The sequence below is a fragment of the Botryllus schlosseri genome, chromosome 1 (assembly GCF_051294905.1).
Source record: "Botryllus schlosseri isolate E-star chromosome 1, Bs_hap1, whole genome shotgun sequence".
Taxonomy (NCBI): Eukaryota; Metazoa; Chordata; class Ascidiacea; order Stolidobranchia; family Styelidae; genus Botryllus; species Botryllus schlosseri.
This window is the reverse complement of record NC_137236.1, coordinates 21,334,570-21,354,173: the sequence shown is the minus strand read 5'-3', so window position 1 is coordinate 21,354,173 and position 19,604 is coordinate 21,334,570. Positions and strand designations below refer to the sequence as shown.

The following is a 19,604-nucleotide window of genomic DNA, read 5'->3' as shown; positions in this document are numbered from 1 at the left end:
AGCGCTGCGTTTGAGCGCGTCGCGAGTCATGCTTCACCAGGGGTATGAAATCGATGTAAACAAACGGGTATCCAGCAATCTTTCTTCGGGAACTGGCGTTAACGTAGTGAACAAGTTTTTTATTGAGACCTCTGTTGCAGGTGAAATGTGTGCATACTGTACAGGTTTTGGCCAATACCAGTAGCATGGCCTAATATTAAGACGAAACTGATATACCAGTATGCCTACGTGATGAACATTGTGATCGGAGGTGGTGTCGCAGTATCAAATAACGGTGGATACTTCATAGTACGAGCTAGAGTTGGGACCAGGTTACTATCTTCAAGTCATTGCAAATTTTAATCAAGTCACGAAGTCATTTCTAAATTTTCCAAGTCAATTCATGCAGGTTCTAAAACTGACCCTAAAGTCAGGTCTTCTGAATTTGTGAAAGTAGGAAAAATCTTCTTGAGGATATCGCAAAAAGCATCACGTTTTTGAAGTAATAATAGTCATTATTCCTTTGTTACGGAGATTCATCTTGTGATTCGAATGCTCCTATATACAATTGAATAAATATAAATATTTTTGTTTTATACTAATTAGGAGTAATCGTCAGCAGCTTGTAGATACAGTATGCAATTGACTAACAGATGTATATAAAGTATAGTCTAACTGATTTCTTCATACTACTCGAGTACTTTTCAGACCGTTCATTTTCTGCTTAAACAAGTAGATTTCAATATTCAATTGACTAACAAACGTTTGCAAAATCTGGTCTTAACCTACTTTTTCAAACTACTTCATGAGTATAATTTACCATGCTATGATGGTATATCTTATAAGTGTATGTGTGCGCAAGAGCGACCCAAAATAGGTAGAAAGTTCCCGCCACTGTCCATTTCAGGTTTGATAGACTTGTGCACAGCCAATGATATATAAATGATTGTTCACAGCATATAATTTGTATAGTCATTTAATTGTAATGTTGTCCATGTCCAGTTTGTCAACTCTTACAATCATAGTTGACTTGCAAGATGGCGAGTTCGGAGAATAAGATGGAATAGAGACTGTGCAACAATTACCTTCAATCAACAAATTTACCAACTTACACATCACCATCTATTCCCTCAACGGTTGAAGTGATCATAGAAGAAGTTGATCGAATCCGAGCGCCAGACTATGTGTCATCGGATGGGTATTACGGAAGCAGGATTTTGAACAGCTTAAATACCTAACCCCTTCATGGACTCCTAAATGCACTGATACTAGTCGTGACTAAATTTCAATGAGGAAACCAACACCATAATATCATTGAGAATTTTATACAGGGTATAGATATTTTATTTACTGTAAAACCTAAAAACTGCATAAACGACTTTTGTTATTATGTCAGACTTGTTGTCATCTAAATTCAGAATATCAAGAACCAAAATGCTAGTCAACGGAAAGCATTTAAGTCAAGTCAATATGTAGGAAAAATGGATTTTCATGTTTATGCAAATTACAATATCAGATATACCTATGTTTAAGCCATTCGATAAATGTACTGTGTGCATCTATTTTTGTTGTAATTTATGAAACTGTGTTGTGCTATTATGAACAATCGAATAACTGTGCCTAATAATTGATAGCGTCAATGTTTCTTGTCACGTAACAAAAATATATATCCTCAAATGTTATTTTTTCGAGCTTTCTTATTCTCTCTTAATGACAATAACAGGACTGCAGTTGGATGGTGGAGAAGAGATTTTACATGACGTTGAGCATCGGAGGGCATTGAAGCATCAAGTACCAAGACATTTGAACACTGTATGTTTCAATCCTGTTTAGAAATTAATTATTCTTTGAAAATTACCATAGCGCAGGTGCGGCCAGATTTCCTGATCAAGCTGAAAATGATTCCAATAACGGATCAAAATTTAATCTCATGCTGATAATGAGGTAGTCTGCTCGATGGATTGGCAAAAATGTCCGTATCAAATTTATCATTGTTGTTGTTTTCTTGTCTCTTTGATAAGCTTCCCTGCTCACGAATTTCGTTGCTGTTTCTGCGACATGAGAATATCTTCAGTTTTGCAGTAGCTGCATATCTTTTTCCTGCTAGTACAAGTAAAGCAATATTATCTGTAATGTAACATGTCTTTCAATGGCAGTTGCAGCTGAACTTGGTTGTCATATTCACAAGGCACACGGAATTATCCAAAGATTGCATTGTAGTGTCCATCTCCTCACATCTCGCACTCAAATAATATGCATAGTCTTTCGGCAAGACTATTTTCTCTGCATCAATCGATCCAATGAGTATCAATCCAATCCGGCACCAATCGTCAAAGTATTATTCATTTTGACTACAATCTTTGGAAATATCTCAATCTCTGAAGCAGAGTGGAACATGACATGGTTGCTTCTCATGGACTGCCCGACGTAGTTATGAAAAGTGGATTTAACATAGGCTTACCATATTTTGAAAACGTAAAAAGAGGACACTTTTTCAGAAATTTGCAAGATGCGAAACCGGAGTAGCATTTTGAAAAACCGGTTAATTTTTCCCACTTTGTGATCGGTTGACTTATAAAAAAAAAAAAAAAAGGTCATCACTTCTGCTCAGAGCTCAAAATACCGTTTTCTCCCCACATTGCCAGGTGGATGACTAAAAAAAAAAAAAAAAAAAAGGTAATCTTTTCGCTCAGAGCTAAAATCACCGTTTTTCACTCCGAAATACCCGCCGGAGCTTCACTTCTGTGCTAATTTACGGCATATCACTCGCAATTTGCTCTAAATCTGACCTAAATTTTCAAAAAAGAGGACAAAATCTCAAAAAAGAGGACAAAAGGGCGTCCTCCGAGGACACTTTCAAAAAAGTCAAAAAAGAGGACAAATCCTCTTAAAAGAGGACGTATGGTAAGCCTAATTTAACAAGACTTTAACTGGAAATTTATCAATCAACACAATGACTTGGACTCGACTCGAGTCATAATACCATGATACTGACTCGATCCTCTGCTCGCTGACTTGGACTCGGACTTGACTCGAAGGTGAATTGAAAACCATTTGAATTGACTCGATTCAAAACTATAGAAGTGAGATTGACTTGTGACTCGGGGCATGGTGACTTGGTTACAACCCTGATATAAGGTAAATCAAAGCAGAGATGGTCAAAGTTACAAGCGTTGCTACTCAAGTCGATGTAGAAATGCAACGGTCAATTTTTGGTCTATTACAAGTATAGATGTATCAGTTCACACTACATTTCAATGCTATATCAAGTGGGATTAGAATACGAAATGTCGGAAAAGTAGGCTATTCAAGTATGGTAAGCAGTTTTTCGGTGATGTCTACTTTCAAAATTGTTATGTGCAGAGGTGGTCAGTAACGAAGTACTTCTACTTTTTGGAAGTACTCAAGTAGTTTCCCTCTACTTCTGGTACTTACTCAAGTAGATCTGATTTTCTGTACTTCTACTTCTACTTCGTAAAATTTTGTGATATACTTACTTACTTTTCGCTATTTTCAGTTTGTCAAGTAGAAGTAGTTTATTCCCCCAATATTAAAGATAGCCTGAGGAATTTCGGGGCTGTTTTCACGGAGTATCAACATTCAATTTTCATAAAAGTCAAGTAAATCCCAGAAATTTTGTTGTGCTTCGCTCATAGTAGTGGTGGAGTGACAAATATGTTTTCATGAAAGTATCAGTGAATATAATTCAGGTACCGGATTACTTGGTTCCTCTCATACCTCATTGTCGCCCATAGCAAATATTTCATCACAGTAAATATGGCCCATCATGACGTTTGAAACTACCGATTCGCAATCTAGCGGTTACCTATCGCATCGTAATCTAGCAGCACATTGCGTTTCTTGCTGATCTGGAAACTCCCGCTTTTCTAACGTTACACCTATTTCAGCAGATCACCTTTGAAGCTTTATGGACAAAATACATGAAATATATTTTCTGCTTTTTAGAAGTGGTATTTGTATTTCACTTTCAATTGCGAGTATCATATTTTGAGTTTAAAAGCAAGTGTAGTAATGCCTCTATTTTCCGCAAATAAATGTACACTAAATATAACTTTTACGATCCACAATATTTGTTTTTTACGTATACTAATCGCGAAAAGTGATAAAACCGTATCCGATACAACTTCTACGTATTGCTCTTCACCTGAACTATGGGCGTTATAATATGGGGTAGGGTGCCATATCTAACGGGGTCTTCTAGTAAACAAAGGGTTAGTATTGCATTCCCATATCAATACTATAATTTCCATCCCATGGCGCGAAACAATGCTTATGTTGTCGAAAATTGATACCTTCTCGAATGTATCAATACGAATCAAGCTCTTTGCACCTGCCGCATAGCTCAATTCGCAGCTTTTGACAGTCCATTCGAACGAAGTAAGCAGGGTTGTAATGACTCGAGTCAGACTCGAGTCACGATTTTTTTATGACTCGACTTGACTCGAGTCATTTTCTTGAAATGGGAAAATGACTCGACTCGACTCGAGTCAATATTTGGATTGACTCGACTTGTACTCGAGTTCATTACGCATGACTCGACTCAAGTCATTGACTCGGCTTATTTTATATGACTTGAAGATGAAGAAATTTGCGAATCATAATGGCTAGATCAACGCATCCGACGAATTCTGCTGACATCGCTATTTGTCACCACTGCTTTCGCTGCACTTGTCTGATATCAGATATGCCGCCGTAAAAGCAACAAAAAATGATACATAGTAGCAATGCATTGTACAAAATCGTCCAGTGATGAAGAGGTAATAGATCCTCCGCAATTAAAGTACTCAAGACTTTTCAATTATACAAGCAAACAATTGAATCAAAGTTCAATTAGAGCCAATGAAATGACTCAGATGGTGAAGAGACTGATAAGCTCATGTGTAGATTTGAAGGCGATGATTCTTTGCATTTATGGGCGACTAGAAAGAATGAGTATTCAATGCTCTTCAGTGTGGTTCAAAAATGCTTGTCAATTCCTGCATCTAGTGCAGTGGTTCTCAACCGCCGGTCCGCGACGACTTTCCTGCCGGTCCGCCAGGTATTTTACAATTTTATACATTAATTTCAAGATGCTATATGTTGAATTAGGCTTGTCCATTGATAGCTGACAAGCTGACTCGCTAAATGCGCAGTTTGCACGAAGTTCGTTTTGCATTCATTCATTTGGGCAATATGACTATAGCCTAGGACGTATAGTAACTGCCGCACTACAAACCCGTAGTTGATAGGGGCCGAGCTTGAAGGGGGCCCAAAGTTATTTCGTGAATGAACATAAATTATAGATTATTTGTGTCACCAAATAAATTGAATATTGGGTGCCCGTCCGCCAAGAAATACGCATGATTTGCAATATCAGGCATTTTCGGCGTCAGCTATTGCCGCGCCACGACGCATCTACACATGATGAAGTTTGGGCTAACACAGGACTGCGAAAAGTGGGCCAAAAAGTTGGCAGCGAGAAAACTTGGCCGAAAACGACTGCCATTTTGTAGTCCAAAACTTCGATATACATGTCAAATTGTCCACAGGCACCTACATATGGCTGGACCCGATTTTCGCTGTCCTGGCAATCTCTACCCAACAGCAAAAACGCCACCCACAAAGAAAAGTTATTTTCCAGTGAAGAAATAGCAATTTGGAATCGTGTGCCTCTTTTAGCTTAGCACGCTTGGGCGATTTCAATATCTATTCACCATATTACAGACAGTAGGTCATGAAGTAACGACATGCAACGAAGTAATTATTGCAACAGTCCAGCCCGAATAAGTTTAATTTGATTTCGTGCCATAAATTTTCCACGACGACATCTCACTCAGCTCTACCGAAGAATCTGATAATTCTGAGAGGATAAAAAAATTATAGCAATATGTACGCAATCCCCAATATTATTGACGGATTCGGTCATGAATTATAGAAAATTTCCGCGCTTCGGCTGCATAAACTCTCTTCCTGCACTTAGTAGAATGGATGTGCTCACGTGGTGGTGAAAGCATTCATCTAGCTGTTGGGCCCACGACTAGCGATTTCCGGGGGGGGGGGGGGTTGACTGACGACGTGCCTTCTCGGAACGGTTTTGTGTATATGGCCGTTGACCAGCAGGTATAGCTGTTGCCAGGTGTTTTCGTGCGGCGCATTGTATCCGTAGTAGCATGAGTAGCCTACGCTTGATGGTATTGAGCAATGAACATTCAGCAAGGTGTAGCTCGACAAGGCGCTTAATTCGACTCCAAAACACTTCTTCTCTCGATATTGTCGAAGAAAACAATATTATTCGAGTTGGCGTGGTCGGTTAAATCCACGGCATACGGCGCGTAAGACTGTAAACGACTCGCGGCGGTAGCACGTAAAGCACGGAAAGGCAATTTTACCTCGACTCAGCAGACTCACTATACCGTAAAATCTCATGGATACCATCATGAACATAATCAATTACGATATTACGATATAAACTCTAAAAATGTCACTTTCTAGCAACATATACTTGCAAAAAACGGCTTCATACTCTACATTTTGAATTGATTTCAATTTCTCAAAGTCCACCGGTCCACCAAATATTTTTTGAAATTTTAATGGTCCTCGAGGTGAAAAAGGTTGAGAACCACTGATCTAGTGCACTAGTGGAACGAGTATTCTGTAGATGTGGATTCATTCTACGGCCATGCCGCTTTAACATATTTGAGGGTATCCTTTCCACATTAGTATTTTTGAGGTGTAACTCATTGATTTGATCTGCTGTCTGTGAAAACGCACAATGCCCCTCGTCCATTTGACGTTTTGTTAGGTATGTGCATTGTGCACGTGAGTAATTATGAATGGCTAATGTTGTGTGATGTTTGTACAATATGGCTGTTCTAGAATAACTTCTTTTTTATTTTACTGGGTGGTTACTTGATAAAATTGTTATGTTGCATAAAAGGAACACTGAATCTGGCTTAATTTGAAAAAAGTGGAATCAATGATGTGAGAGGAGAATATTTTGGATTTGAAAATAAATGGAGTATTTTAGTGAGAAATTCTTTCATATAATATAATTACATAGTGGTAAGCCGACTATTATTTCATATCCAAAAATTCTACTCTAATAACTTCACTTTTTCTAGTTGGAATTGAGTCAAATTTGCTATGAATCATATTTTTACACAATGTAACAATATCATGAGATAGCCGGTACAATTCGAAAATCTCTATTTGTAATTAGTCTAAAATTTTCTTTCATAGGATTGCTTTCTACTGGTTGGAATTGAGCCAAATTTGATTTTTTAGGCAATCTAGCAATTTTAAGAAGTAGCCGGAAAATTTGAAAAAATGTTTTTGAACAGCCCCATTGTACAATTATTTCTCCAATGCTGTAACTGCGATGTAGTCTGTAATGCAATTGGGAAAACCTTTAGTATAATCAAAAGGTATCTGTTCTGTGCTCACTGCTCAATGCACATAGTTGCATGTACGCTTTTACAGCATGCTGGCCTGTTGTAAATACCTCTACATAAACATGCATCTATTGATTCTCTATCAACTAGTATCTTGACGTGAATTTGTTGGTTCTCTATCAGATAGTATGTAGACGTGAATTCGTTGGTTCTCTATCAGCTATTCGTGAGCTATCGTCGATGTGCTCATAATAAAAACTGAATGCTTGTATTGGTGATGTATCAGACTGACAAGAGAGATATCTGATTTTAAGTTCTAAGATTAGTAAAGTTATCTTTAGCATCGGTAAATGAGGCCAGGACCAGTCCGTTATCTGCCTAAATAAACACGTGCCAAGACTCTGATAGGGACAAAATGAGCATGTTTCGCAAACAAGGAATTCGATATCACCCAAGCAGGATTGAAAACATGAGTTGAACATGACTTCAATACTGTGACTTGGACTTGACTCGAGTCATAACACCATGACTCGGACTTGACCCTTTAAACGGTGACTTGGACTCGGACTCGAGTCTGTGATGAATTGAAAATGACTCGACTCGACTCGAGTCAAAACAACAAAAGTATGATTGACTCGTGACTCGGAACCATGGGACTTGGTTACAACCCTGGAAGTAAGACTGTTTTCCAAACTACTTACTTACTTAAAAGTAGATTTAAAGTCGGTCAATTTTACTTCTACTTCAAGTAGTTTTAGGAGGCTTATTCAAGAAGTACTTCTACTCGTACTTGAGTAGATTTTTCCGTCGCTACTTCTACTTCTACTTGAGTAGTTTTCTAGACTACTTTGACCACCTCTGGGTGTATCTTCTGTAAAATTGCATATGACAATACTAACCTCATCCGCGTCAGCGGTGTCTCACAAAAGCCTAGAAGTGGGCCGTGTTATAAGTCGGCAGTTACGGAAAATAAGAAGAATATCGGCCTGGTGTAAATGACCATAGCAGTCGACAAACACCATGAATACCCCAAAACAAACAAAATGACAATACTAAGAGACAGAATCTTCGAAAATATATTCAGTTATTCCTGATACAGGTGCTGTTACTAAACTTATACTCATTTAAGCGAGATGTCGGTAATCCAATTCTTGTTAAATTTGTGAAATCTGTCTATGCTTTAACTTTAATTCTAATTTAATTTATGTTGTTTTCTGTCAAAGCTTCAGGAGAACTGTATAGTCCGAAACGAGCCAAGCTTGCTGTACAATGTACAGATTTTTGGTGTTCTCATGCTTATAAGATGAACTATGATTTGATATTAACGGAGTTTGATTGAATTTTCCGCGAATTCAGTAATTCTAATTTTAATCTAATTCGGAAATAACTGTTTACCCATAATTCCTATTCTACTCTGATTCGAAAGAAAAAAACACTTAGTTGTTGTAATTTAATTCCAATCCAATTGGGAAAAGCTGAAAGTATTCTAATTGTCCAAGTATGCCCGTTAGATGTAGTTTTCATGACAACTGTCGACGAATTTCCATCTTGTTGATGCCTAGTTGCCCACACATACAGTAATCCTGTCAGAATATGTTCCCTATAGCATTAAGTATCGGGCCACAGTCTAAACAGCAATTCAGTAGCAGTTGAAACATGATTTTTTGTAAGTACTTTGTGAAAATATAAATACTTCGTAAAGGCTTCTAATATTGTGGTCGTTTGTTTAGTAATCAATATTTACATATGTTAGCATGTGCCTGTTAATTGTGCTGTTAATATGCATTTTGAGTTCAGGATGATGCCGCAATCAGTTGCTGAAGATAGTGACCAACCTTCGTCGTAAAGAGCGTTTTACGAAAACCTGGAGGAGGCACCGTCCCAATATTACATGGGCAACGTTCTTCGAACAGATTTCAGAGGATTTCTCCGTCGCTGTGTATCTCTGTATTTTTTATTTCACGAAATATGTATCCATTTTATGTTATTATGGTTCAATTTTTATCAAATATATCCAATCGAGACTTTTTATTGGTAATAGTAGGCCATCTGGAAAAGATATAGGATTTCAAGTGTGGTCTATATATTGGAATTCACACCCCTGTCAATTTTAAAGGATGGGGTGAAATATCAGATGTACAACACGAGAAATGGGGAGCATTCTGGTCATATACACCCGCAGGGTTACGTGAGTTCTGTTTTCGTGTAACACCTTTTATGTTTGCATACCCACTCTTTTCGCTAAGCGTGCGGATCATCTCGAAAACAACAACCAATTCGAAAATGCAATATGGTCATATTCGGAATTAGTGCACTCGAAAATTCACACTGACACTCTTCCGTTGTCTGCTGCATTTTCGTAAGCATGTTTAATTAACTTCATTATTCTTTCATAAGTTTCTTTTTTAAAAAAATGTTTCATTACCATCATCAGATTTCAACTAACTTTCATTTACGCTGGCTAACTATTCATTAGCACGTTTCTTTAGCTTCATTTGCTCTTCATCAGCTTCTTCATTTATTAGCTTCATTTGCGTCAATAAACAAGCTATAGACATCCTTGACCAGTGCGGTTAATGCTAGTTCCCGACAGATATCGCATTTCCAACAGAAAGGATAACTATCGAACTGTCGCGGATAACCTCGATATACTCTGCCGATATTCAAAAGTTATGGCATCTAGCTAAACGCATATCTTTGAAATTTCTGAAAATATATTGTAACAGATTTACAACCATTGTTAGGCTTGGAAATGAAATAAACATGATGCGTCTGAACAACTGTCTACTGTATCACATATATCAAAATTCACAGTGTAGCAGTCGCGTATTATACTTCTCTGACTTCCGAGTATCCATGAAGTGAGATCACGAAAATTGCCGAAGTATTTCATCGCAAATAGCCGACAACGATACTACTTTCAAGGTATGATGTCGCAACGATTTCATTTGCACATTTCATGCATTTGAGCTAGCCAGCTGGTCTCGAAATTTAGAAGACATATTCTTTTTTAATCGTTAGTATCGGTAAATAAAGTCAGAGCGTCACATTCATAATGTGTTCGTATGCTGTTAGTATGATACATCGGTATTCTGATATGAAATTTTAGTATTACATCCCGTGCATCGCATTCAATCTCCTGTGTAAACGTTTCGTCGATGTCTTAACACTACTGGCTATAATTATATCTTCATATTACTTCAAATCTAAGTGAGTATACTTAACAGATTTCCCGATTTTTGTAACACCTGAGTTAAAAATGTCACACCGACAAATACTACAAAGGTTTTTGCCGTATAAAAATAAGCTCCAGGTCTATTCGATACCAATTTATTTAGAATATAACAACGGCTACTTCTAGTGCTGTCTCGATCAAGTTAGTGAAATCAAGTTTTTAACAATCATCCATGAACAAAATTTGCAACATTCGTTGTACTTATCGAAAATATAATTGTATAATGATTTATGTGAATATATTACTGGCGAAGAGCATAGTCAAATCACCTATAACGAACAAAATCTCAGTCTCTAAAATATGTCGAACTTCAGTTTATACACAGATGACATTATTGCTGTTGAAGTTGGAACAATGAATTACGACCATATGTGAGGCTAAGGAAATAATAATCTGAAATAGTCTAAAATCCGTCGAAAAATATTCCTGGGTTGAAGGGGAATATTCCTTCTATCAGGGAAGATTGTGGTATCTTTGTTATCTTCATTTCGCTCAAGAAGGTCTTCCTGGTGTTTTTGTACCTCTGAAGCTTCGTATACCAATTTTTTAATCTGTCGGATTTCGCAACCACCAATGCATGTTTCGTACATCATCTTATATTCATCATCACACTCTGTCATATACGCGGATCGGAGTACTTCACGTTCATAATGGTACACAGCCAGTTTCTGAGAAACATGATAGATGACATAGATTGCGTGCATCTGCATGGGGCGTGAAATGCTTATAGTGTTGTTTGTTTCTGCCGTTGAGGTATCCGAAATTAAAGGTACCATCAGAGAACACCACAAAAATACACATTTGCTTCAGTTTCAATATGTAACACGAGCGTTACAGGTCCATCACCTTCAATGAGCGCTTCCAATCAATGCCACGGCAGCCTTTTGAATCTGTTAATCTGGTATTGTGTTGTACCAAAAGGTTTAATTTTGTAGATGCCTCATCATTAGGGCGTTTTTTTTTTGACATGTCAAAATTTGTCAAAATTTTGTCAAAATTGTAGCGTTAGGTCAAAATTTGTCAAAATTTTTCATTAAGTCAAAAAATTTTTCACGTCTGCATTTCGTTTGCAACGTAGATTTTGCACTGTCGGTGAACTTATCATTTGATATTTTACAGCTTGTAGCCTATTTTATAGGCCTACTGTTGTAAACGGCTAATTGTCTGCTCATTGTGGATCATAAACGGTCAAATGAAACAAGTAGCTAAACATGGTGTTATGGTCAACGTACCGCAATATCCTAACTGAAGAAAGACTTCTTGCGATATGGAACAGTCTTATATGAAAAAGTGCATGATGAAAAATTGTGATGTTGACAACATCGTCAGAATGAGCAACACAGTGTGTCACCAGCAGTTTACGCGCAACTTGAGTGTTGTCAGCCAACAACTGCTGCTGTTGAACGTCATTGGCAATCTTCTTAGTAAGGACATGCACTTTCTACACAAGAATGTAAGAAAGTATCCTCGTTGTACTACAAAATTTTTCAATTATTTCTACCATGATACATATTGTAACCAACCACTGGAATTCTTCATAGGGCCAGATTTCGTTAAAATATTGTTTTTTTTGTGTAAAAAGTTGCCTTTTTCTAAGCCAAAAACGTTTTTTCAGCCCAAACTACTTCGTTAGGACAGTCAGTTCCAACCAGAAATGAAGATAAGTGGTACAATTTTCACATTATGTGGGAAAACACCTAATTTGCATACGTTAGGTCAAAATTTGGTCAAAATTCAGATTTTTTAGGTCAAAAAAAGTCAAAATTTGGATTTTTTAGGTCAAAATTTTCCTTTTTTTAGGTAAAAAAAACACGCCCTACTCATCATAGATACACACATGACTCGAAGATATATATTATGAATACGGATGTGCCCGGTACTTCAGGTTTATGAAAAATTTATTGCTTTGTCATCAAATGGATCGGCAGACCTTGACGATTACGTGAAATTCCATCAATCAATCATGAACCGAAATGTTTTCTCACCTCATTTAATCCTTGAGAGATAACCGAAACAATTTTCCGCATGCATATTGAGAGCTTTTCCACGATGTCTACCTGAGGAGAATTATATCCGAGGTAAATTAATGAATTTGATTGATTATAATGAATATTGTTTAATTATACTTTGGCCTTATTCACGACATAGTTTGGTACGGTATGATACGGGTAATTTCCATTTTCGAAATCGGCTTCACTCGTTCCCTACCTTACTTACAACTTTGCATACCATAGCCTTATTGTTTCATGCCATGTTTGATACACTTTCATACTTTCTCAGTTGACCCTTATCTCAGTCATTATTTTATTTTTGATGTATGGAAATAATACGGCGTTTTAATTATAAATATTTTCTACATAATTATGTATTTAAACAGCACTTCAATTCCATTCTCTAACTCTTTGTCTCTTACGTCGGCGATGTAGGTCGCCTTATCATCGAAAACAGGCCGTGAAGTATATGCGGGAAGTTTTGGGAATCACTGCCACCAGAAATATGTAGGTACAATCGACAAAATTAGACAAAACAAAGATAATGTCTCATTAGATATAAGTATCCAGTTTTACATCAATATAATTAATGAAGATCGTCAATATTTCCCCACTTATTCCGGAATCAAACTCATTCAACGTCACTAGAAAACAACCGATGTATGTATCTGTAATCAAAGAAAACCAGGTTTAATGAAGTTAAAATGCATGTTGGAGATTGATGTGGCGTAACATAGCCCCGAGAAAATTATTTTTATAATATTGATGCATAAGTCATATCGATATTGCGTGATGATAGTCCACGCAAAGAGCAGAAAATCATTTTCAAGATAAAAAAGTTTACATATAATTATAAATGCTACATTTTCAATGTCTACATATTTAGGACTCTTTTTGGTTGCTTTTAGAGTTGAAGTTACGATAATAAATGTGAAACAACAAAACGCGATAGCGATCTGAAATATTTTGTTTTTTATTATACACATGAGAAAAGTTTTCATAAATATAATTGTCCTTCGTATGCGGGCTGCTCATCTTTTCTGTCTTGGAAATATCTCGACCAGGGTGGTTAAGTCAAATCCAGAATTAGAGATTTGAACTGAGAACAGTAAGTGAAGGATTTTCTGAGGTATGCAATCGATTTGAAAATCAGAAATAGGATTTTTGTCAGTTTTGGCATAAATGAAAAATTAAATTGGTATTTTGGAATGATTAGAGCCCTATAATATAGGTTGTTCAAAAATATTTCTTTTTTGCTTTTTCGTTGAAGTTTACTGGCTATTCGATATAGGTATTTACGCAATGATGCAAACAAATAAACTGCGATATAACATGTGTTCCAGTACCAATAGCGTAGTATGTTCGGCTATGCTAGTAGTCGGCAACCTGTCAGTCGCGACCCAACATATGGTCGCCACAACTTACAATGCTCAATTTATTACTGACAAAGCACTGAATTTTTCTAGTCCGCAACCAACATTAGCATTAGATTGATATCCTGTTTATTAACTTATGATTTTCACCGAAATAGCAACTTGCAATCTCCATAACGCACCTGCGTGAGCCTATGCGATGATACATGCAATTTTGTGGTTATAGTCTGTGTTGATACACTGGTACGAGCTCCATCATTACTTCCAATTAAGTTACACTGCAATGTTTGTAGACATTTTTCCGATTGAAAAATATCAGAGGATGGAACCGGATCTGTATTCTACAATTATACAGACATAAAACAATGCGTGTTAGATTTGAATGACATATGAGACTTAGATCATTTATACTTCAGCTCTACTTTTGGGTGTCAATGCAATCAACTTTCGACTCTGTCAAATTTAGTTCTTCGACGACTAATTCCGGTTTCAACTATACATGACTATGTAAAGCTAGAACCAGTGTGTGCACTGAATCAAATTACTAAGTTTTCGTATTCGTGAAATCAACTTCATGACTTATTTGAAACTCACTAAAATCAATCATTAAGCATTCTTTGAGTTGCGACATTTGACCGCAATTGTGCATGTGCATACCTCGAATAAGTTGCTAGCAAGCAGGAAAAATCATGACAAATTCAGCACCACACGGCCGCGATGAAAATGCTTACCCTTTTTACGCCAACATCTTAGCCAGTGGCGTTCAACCGGTGTGCCGCGCAACAGTGTTCGATTTACGTCTCGCAAGTGTGCCGCGAGCGATTTCTTTGGCATTTAGAAATTATGCGCAAAATGCCAGCGAACACGCGATCTCGCACGGACCTACGGGTACGTCCACAATTGTTCCCAATGGTCTCACGTCCCATGTTTAGTGACTGAGGACTTGCTCATTAAGTCACAAATTCTCTTTCAATTATGTAACTCCAAGTGACTCCCAGTGGAAGTAACTTTTAGAATGCTCCTATACCAGTCAGACCATTCCAGTGGATGTCATAATAGTGTGATGCCTGGATGCCGGGGTTGTAATGACCCGAGTCATGACTCGGCTCGAGTCACTATTTTCTGATGACTCGACTTGACTCGAGTGATTTTCTCAAAATAAGGAAATGAATCTACTCGACTAGAGCAGTGCTTTTCGACCTGTGTGACGGTTCACACTTGTGCGAATGAAAAAAATTGCAGTGCGAATGATGAAGGTGGTGCGAATGGGGCGAATGAAAATCCGGATTGAGTGCGAATGAAAATCGTAAATGATTGGTAATTTTTCTGACGTAGAATAATTCAAATTGCCCTAATATGAAATTCAAGGGCAGTATAGCTTTTCTAGTTGCGACGTAATAGTAACTTGCTTAAGTTACGACGCACCACTAATCGTAGCTCTCACGAACCGTATAGTGAACTAATATTTTTGCCCTATAATTCCTACGTAACCGAAAGTCTGGTTTGGAAGCTGCAGATACACACACCATGATGTAGTGGCAGACATACAGTATATCAGCCAGTTTAAGCCTTTGACAGGCTGAGAAAATGACGTCAAATTGACGGCACGAGGATAGTAGTAAATACCATCAATAAAGACTCACATTTACAAGTTACTGTAACGCAAATTTTCATCCATTGAAGGGTTATTAAGGTGTGGCCCGCAAAGTATATAAGTTTGGGTCGACAAGGTGCCAGAGCTATCTGTTAATATGCATATGTAATATTGGGTTGATTTATTGCAAAAAATCCTGCGATAGTTTTTACATATCCAAGGTCACTGCGTTGCGTACCGTGGCCAATAAACGAGACACGCAGAAATACGACTTGATCATGAGAATCTGCCGACCTTTGATTTGAATTCAGGATAAGATTTGCCCGAATGGTTTTTCTGGAAAACATGGATGAAGACCGATGGGATGAACTAGTGTAGGGGTGTGCAACGAGCGAGTTCAGGCCAATAAGACACATTCATTTCGACTTCGAGGCTAACCCCTTCTGCGTCGGGGCGCATGAAGACGTAAAGGTTTGGGCCATCATACCGCTGATAAAATGCGGTGCCAAAATCCTAAGCGGCGACAGCAGCTTGGCCAACAATGGCCGATGCTGGATGGCCAAACCTTTCGATATGGATCTGCTCCGTTGTCGGCACGGAATAGTCCAATTCTTGCAGTCTGAGTAGACTAGAACAACTGCGACACGCAGAGGAATTTAATCACCCTAATTTGAAATCGCGTGCGTCAGACATGTTTTGAGAGCTGTGTTGGGTAGAATTGTGGTGTGTGCGTTCTGTATGTCATAGCCTACATGTCCGCGAAATCGTAGCATACTACTGTAATATTAAAAATGAATTCCATTTTCATTTTTCATTAAGGCTCGGGTTGCGAGATATGTCACAAAAACTCAGATTTTGGTGGTAGTCTGAAAAGCTGCTTCAAGGTTATTAAATTGATATGAATTCTCATTTTAGATTGAGCTAAATAGACGAACACACAGTATCGTGAGTTTATTTGCTCTTCGCATATATTCGTGAGACAGAAAATGGGGAGAAAACAAGACACAAGTTCGAGCAACGTATCATAAGCTAGCGACCTCTAATGTGCCTACACTCCTTGATCGTTCTGAACCTTATTTTCCTTTATATAAGGCAGAATTATCAACATAAACATGTGGGTTTTCACTCTTTCGACAAACTGGAGCCTCCGGGACCATTGAGTCAGCTCTCAAAAACGATTTCTGCCAACAAGCATTTTTTGCTCGCTAATAATACGCTGTATTTTGATAAGAGTGCAGAACAGATTTTAAGACCTGGCCATCCACGCACTAATAGACGCTCTTGTACAATACCTAACAACTTGTTTGGCCGAAAAATGTTTTAGTAAAATAGTTGATATCAAAACGAGCGAAAAAAGTTGCCTTTCTAATAACACACTTGATAGCTTAATCTGCATAGTAGCCAATTCGTTGCACATCTGAACAAAATGTTGTTAAGTATCTCCAACTTCCTTTTGTATGACAATTTTCGGTTAGTTTGTGCGAATGAAATTTATTTTAGGAAAAAAGTGCGAATGGAGCTCAAAAAGGTTGAAAAGCACTGGACTAGAGTATATCTGTGTATTGACTCGACTTGGACTCGAGTCATTGACTCGAGATCGGGACGGTCAAAACCGATATTTCATTGTAGTTTCGAAGAATAGTAAAGTAACCACGCTACTGGGATTTCGTCTATTTAGTACTGGTACTTGAAAATGCGACTAGAAACTGCTAAAAGTGAGGAAAATTAGTATATTGTACATGCGAATCATCCGATATTATCACCAAACAGAGGTATAAAAAGTGGATTTAACAAGACTTTAACTGGAAACTGAGTAGTCATCACAATGACTTGGACTCGCACTCGATTCATAATACCATGACTCGGACTCGACCCTCTCCTCGATGACTTGGATTCGGACTTCACTCGGTGGTGAATTGAAAATGACTCGACTTGACTCGCGTCAAAACTATATACCATCTGAAATTGCGTTGAAAATGAACAGGCGCTACGAGAAATCTTATAAGTAGCATAAAGTGTGCGACCGCTGAGGCTCAGAAACAATGCCATTACTATGACTCAATAATGATTATATTAAAATTGCTATTGATATGTTGCAATAATAATCGAAGGCAACATCTAATGCTCAATTAATTTGACTTCCGCAATGACGTTAACAATAGCATAGTCATCACGACTACGGTACATTAAAACCCGGATTAGGCTACACCGCACAAAAATGCTCTGATATCAGATCAATCTTGAGTAGTGCTACCCTTTCTAGTTCCTTCCTGATGCTTGCCTCTTGCCAGTACAATCTTAGATTTATTTTTCTTTCGTTATGTATCAGATATACAACTATAGCGATATTCTAGTCTAATGCATTCTCAGCGGAGCTGTACATTTGGGATTCTTCGACAATGTTATTGAATAGCCTAACTCTACCGACATGGATGTTTCGTATACTTGATGAGATTCTTCGAAGTATGTCGGAGTCAGGGATTGAACTCTTCGGAGTCGGAGGGAGTTTGCCTTAGAGACGGACGGAGGGATTCGGAGTCTCGAAAAGCAGACTCCGCTCATCACTGATCACAACGTCAGAAGCGCTCCCCACTCAAGTAGACATGGTAGTATCGTCATACATTTTCACTCAAGCACAAGTATAAGTAGCGGTACACAAGACATATCACAATTATTGCACGAGTAAATAGAGATTGAAGCGGTGTCAGCAGAGTTGCTCTACAAATGATTTGCGGACATTGTTGCGTATGTTTCAGGCAAAACAAAGACTATGAAGAAATTTGTTGTTGCAACCAAGTTTATTGCGAATATGCGCTCGCGCTTTTAACATGATGCGGTGCAAATGATGCATCGTTTCATAGTTTGCAATGTAAATTATTACTTATGATTGCTCAATGCTTATCCCTGTTTTAGTTGTATTAGCAGTGGTAGAGTTAAGCTATGGATTCAAAGACTGCAGGTCCAAAAACTGCATCTTTCTCAAGGCAGAGAGCAATAATGATGCTCTGCGAATGATACTGGGCGCCTTCAATTTTGTGAATTACAGATACTGTTCCACGAAAATGCCTTGCTAGCAATGTTCCCTCTAATTTTTCAAGAGTCTGCGCAAACACGCCAACTCACTGCGCAAGCCCTCGGACAACAGTGCGCAACCACTCTCCAATAGGGTGATGAAACTAACTACTGGGGGACCTCTCCCCCCAGACCCCCTTAGGGCTCTAGGCTTTTCCGGTACTTATCATCTACATTTGGTGCCCATTTACCAGTGTTGGGATGACTCGAGTCATGACTTGACTCGAGTCACTTTGGAAAAATGACTTGACTTGACTTGACTCGGCGCTTCACAAATGCGGATTGACTCGTGACTCGGAGCAAATGTACGAGTCAATTTCAAGTCAGCAACTAAACGGTGTCGATTAAATTACTGTATTTACTGTATGTTCGTATTGTTGGCGATACGCCTGTGTCACATTGTGAGTGTAACCACCAACCAATCATGTACGTTTCACTAAATATCCTCTATTGTTACATCACAAATAAAGTGACCACAAAGGAAATGATCACAGCTTGCGTTGTCGTAGTAGAAGTAGATTAATATTATTCTAATAGTAACGTATCTCTGTTTCGTAGACGGCTCAGTGCCTACATTGCGCAGTGATCAGCTTTTCCAACCCTCTTGTATGATTTAAATCGAGTGAATATAGTTTATGCGTTTATATTCTCACGAATACGTAGGTAGATGGGTAGTGGATTGTACTATATCAAGTTGTTTCAACTTCTCAAGGCTAGGTATTCGATCCTCTTGACTGATAATAACAGACTTTAGCGTGTTGCTATATACAGTTTCTCATGTCTTTTATTTGCAGTTCTAGGTGTGCATGAGCGATACAGCGCCTTCTTGCATGCATATTCAACTGTATTCTTGTTATTTGATTCAGGATAAATGACCAATTGTTCTTTTTGCACATAGCTAGCAAAATGTAATGACTTTAAATCGTCACTGATTCTTCGAAGATTCAATTTGACTTGAATTGTGAATTG

The 19,604-nt window shown here is 38.0% G+C and overlaps 1 protein-coding gene and 1 long non-coding RNA gene across 2 annotated transcripts in view; one reads left to right on the top strand and one right to left on the bottom strand.

Moving 5' to 3' along the window:
- LOC145434526 (uncharacterized) overlaps positions 1-19,604 on the top strand; it is a 369,322-nt gene that overhangs the window by 272,590 nt on the left and 77,128 nt on the right. The window lies entirely within an intron of this gene.
- LOC145433928 (uncharacterized) overlaps positions 10,685-19,604 on the bottom strand; it is a 108,509-nt gene continuing 99,589 nt past the window's right edge. Inside the window, exons 25-26 of the mRNA XM_080311186.1 lie at positions 12,591-12,662; positions 10,685-11,273 (exon numbers count right to left, since the gene is read on the bottom strand). Coding sequence (XP_080167312.1) covers positions 10,983-11,273; positions 12,591-12,662 — 363 coding nt within the window. The 3' untranslated portion in view covers positions 10,685-10,982. The remainder of the gene's footprint in view (positions 11,274-12,590; positions 12,663-19,604) is intronic.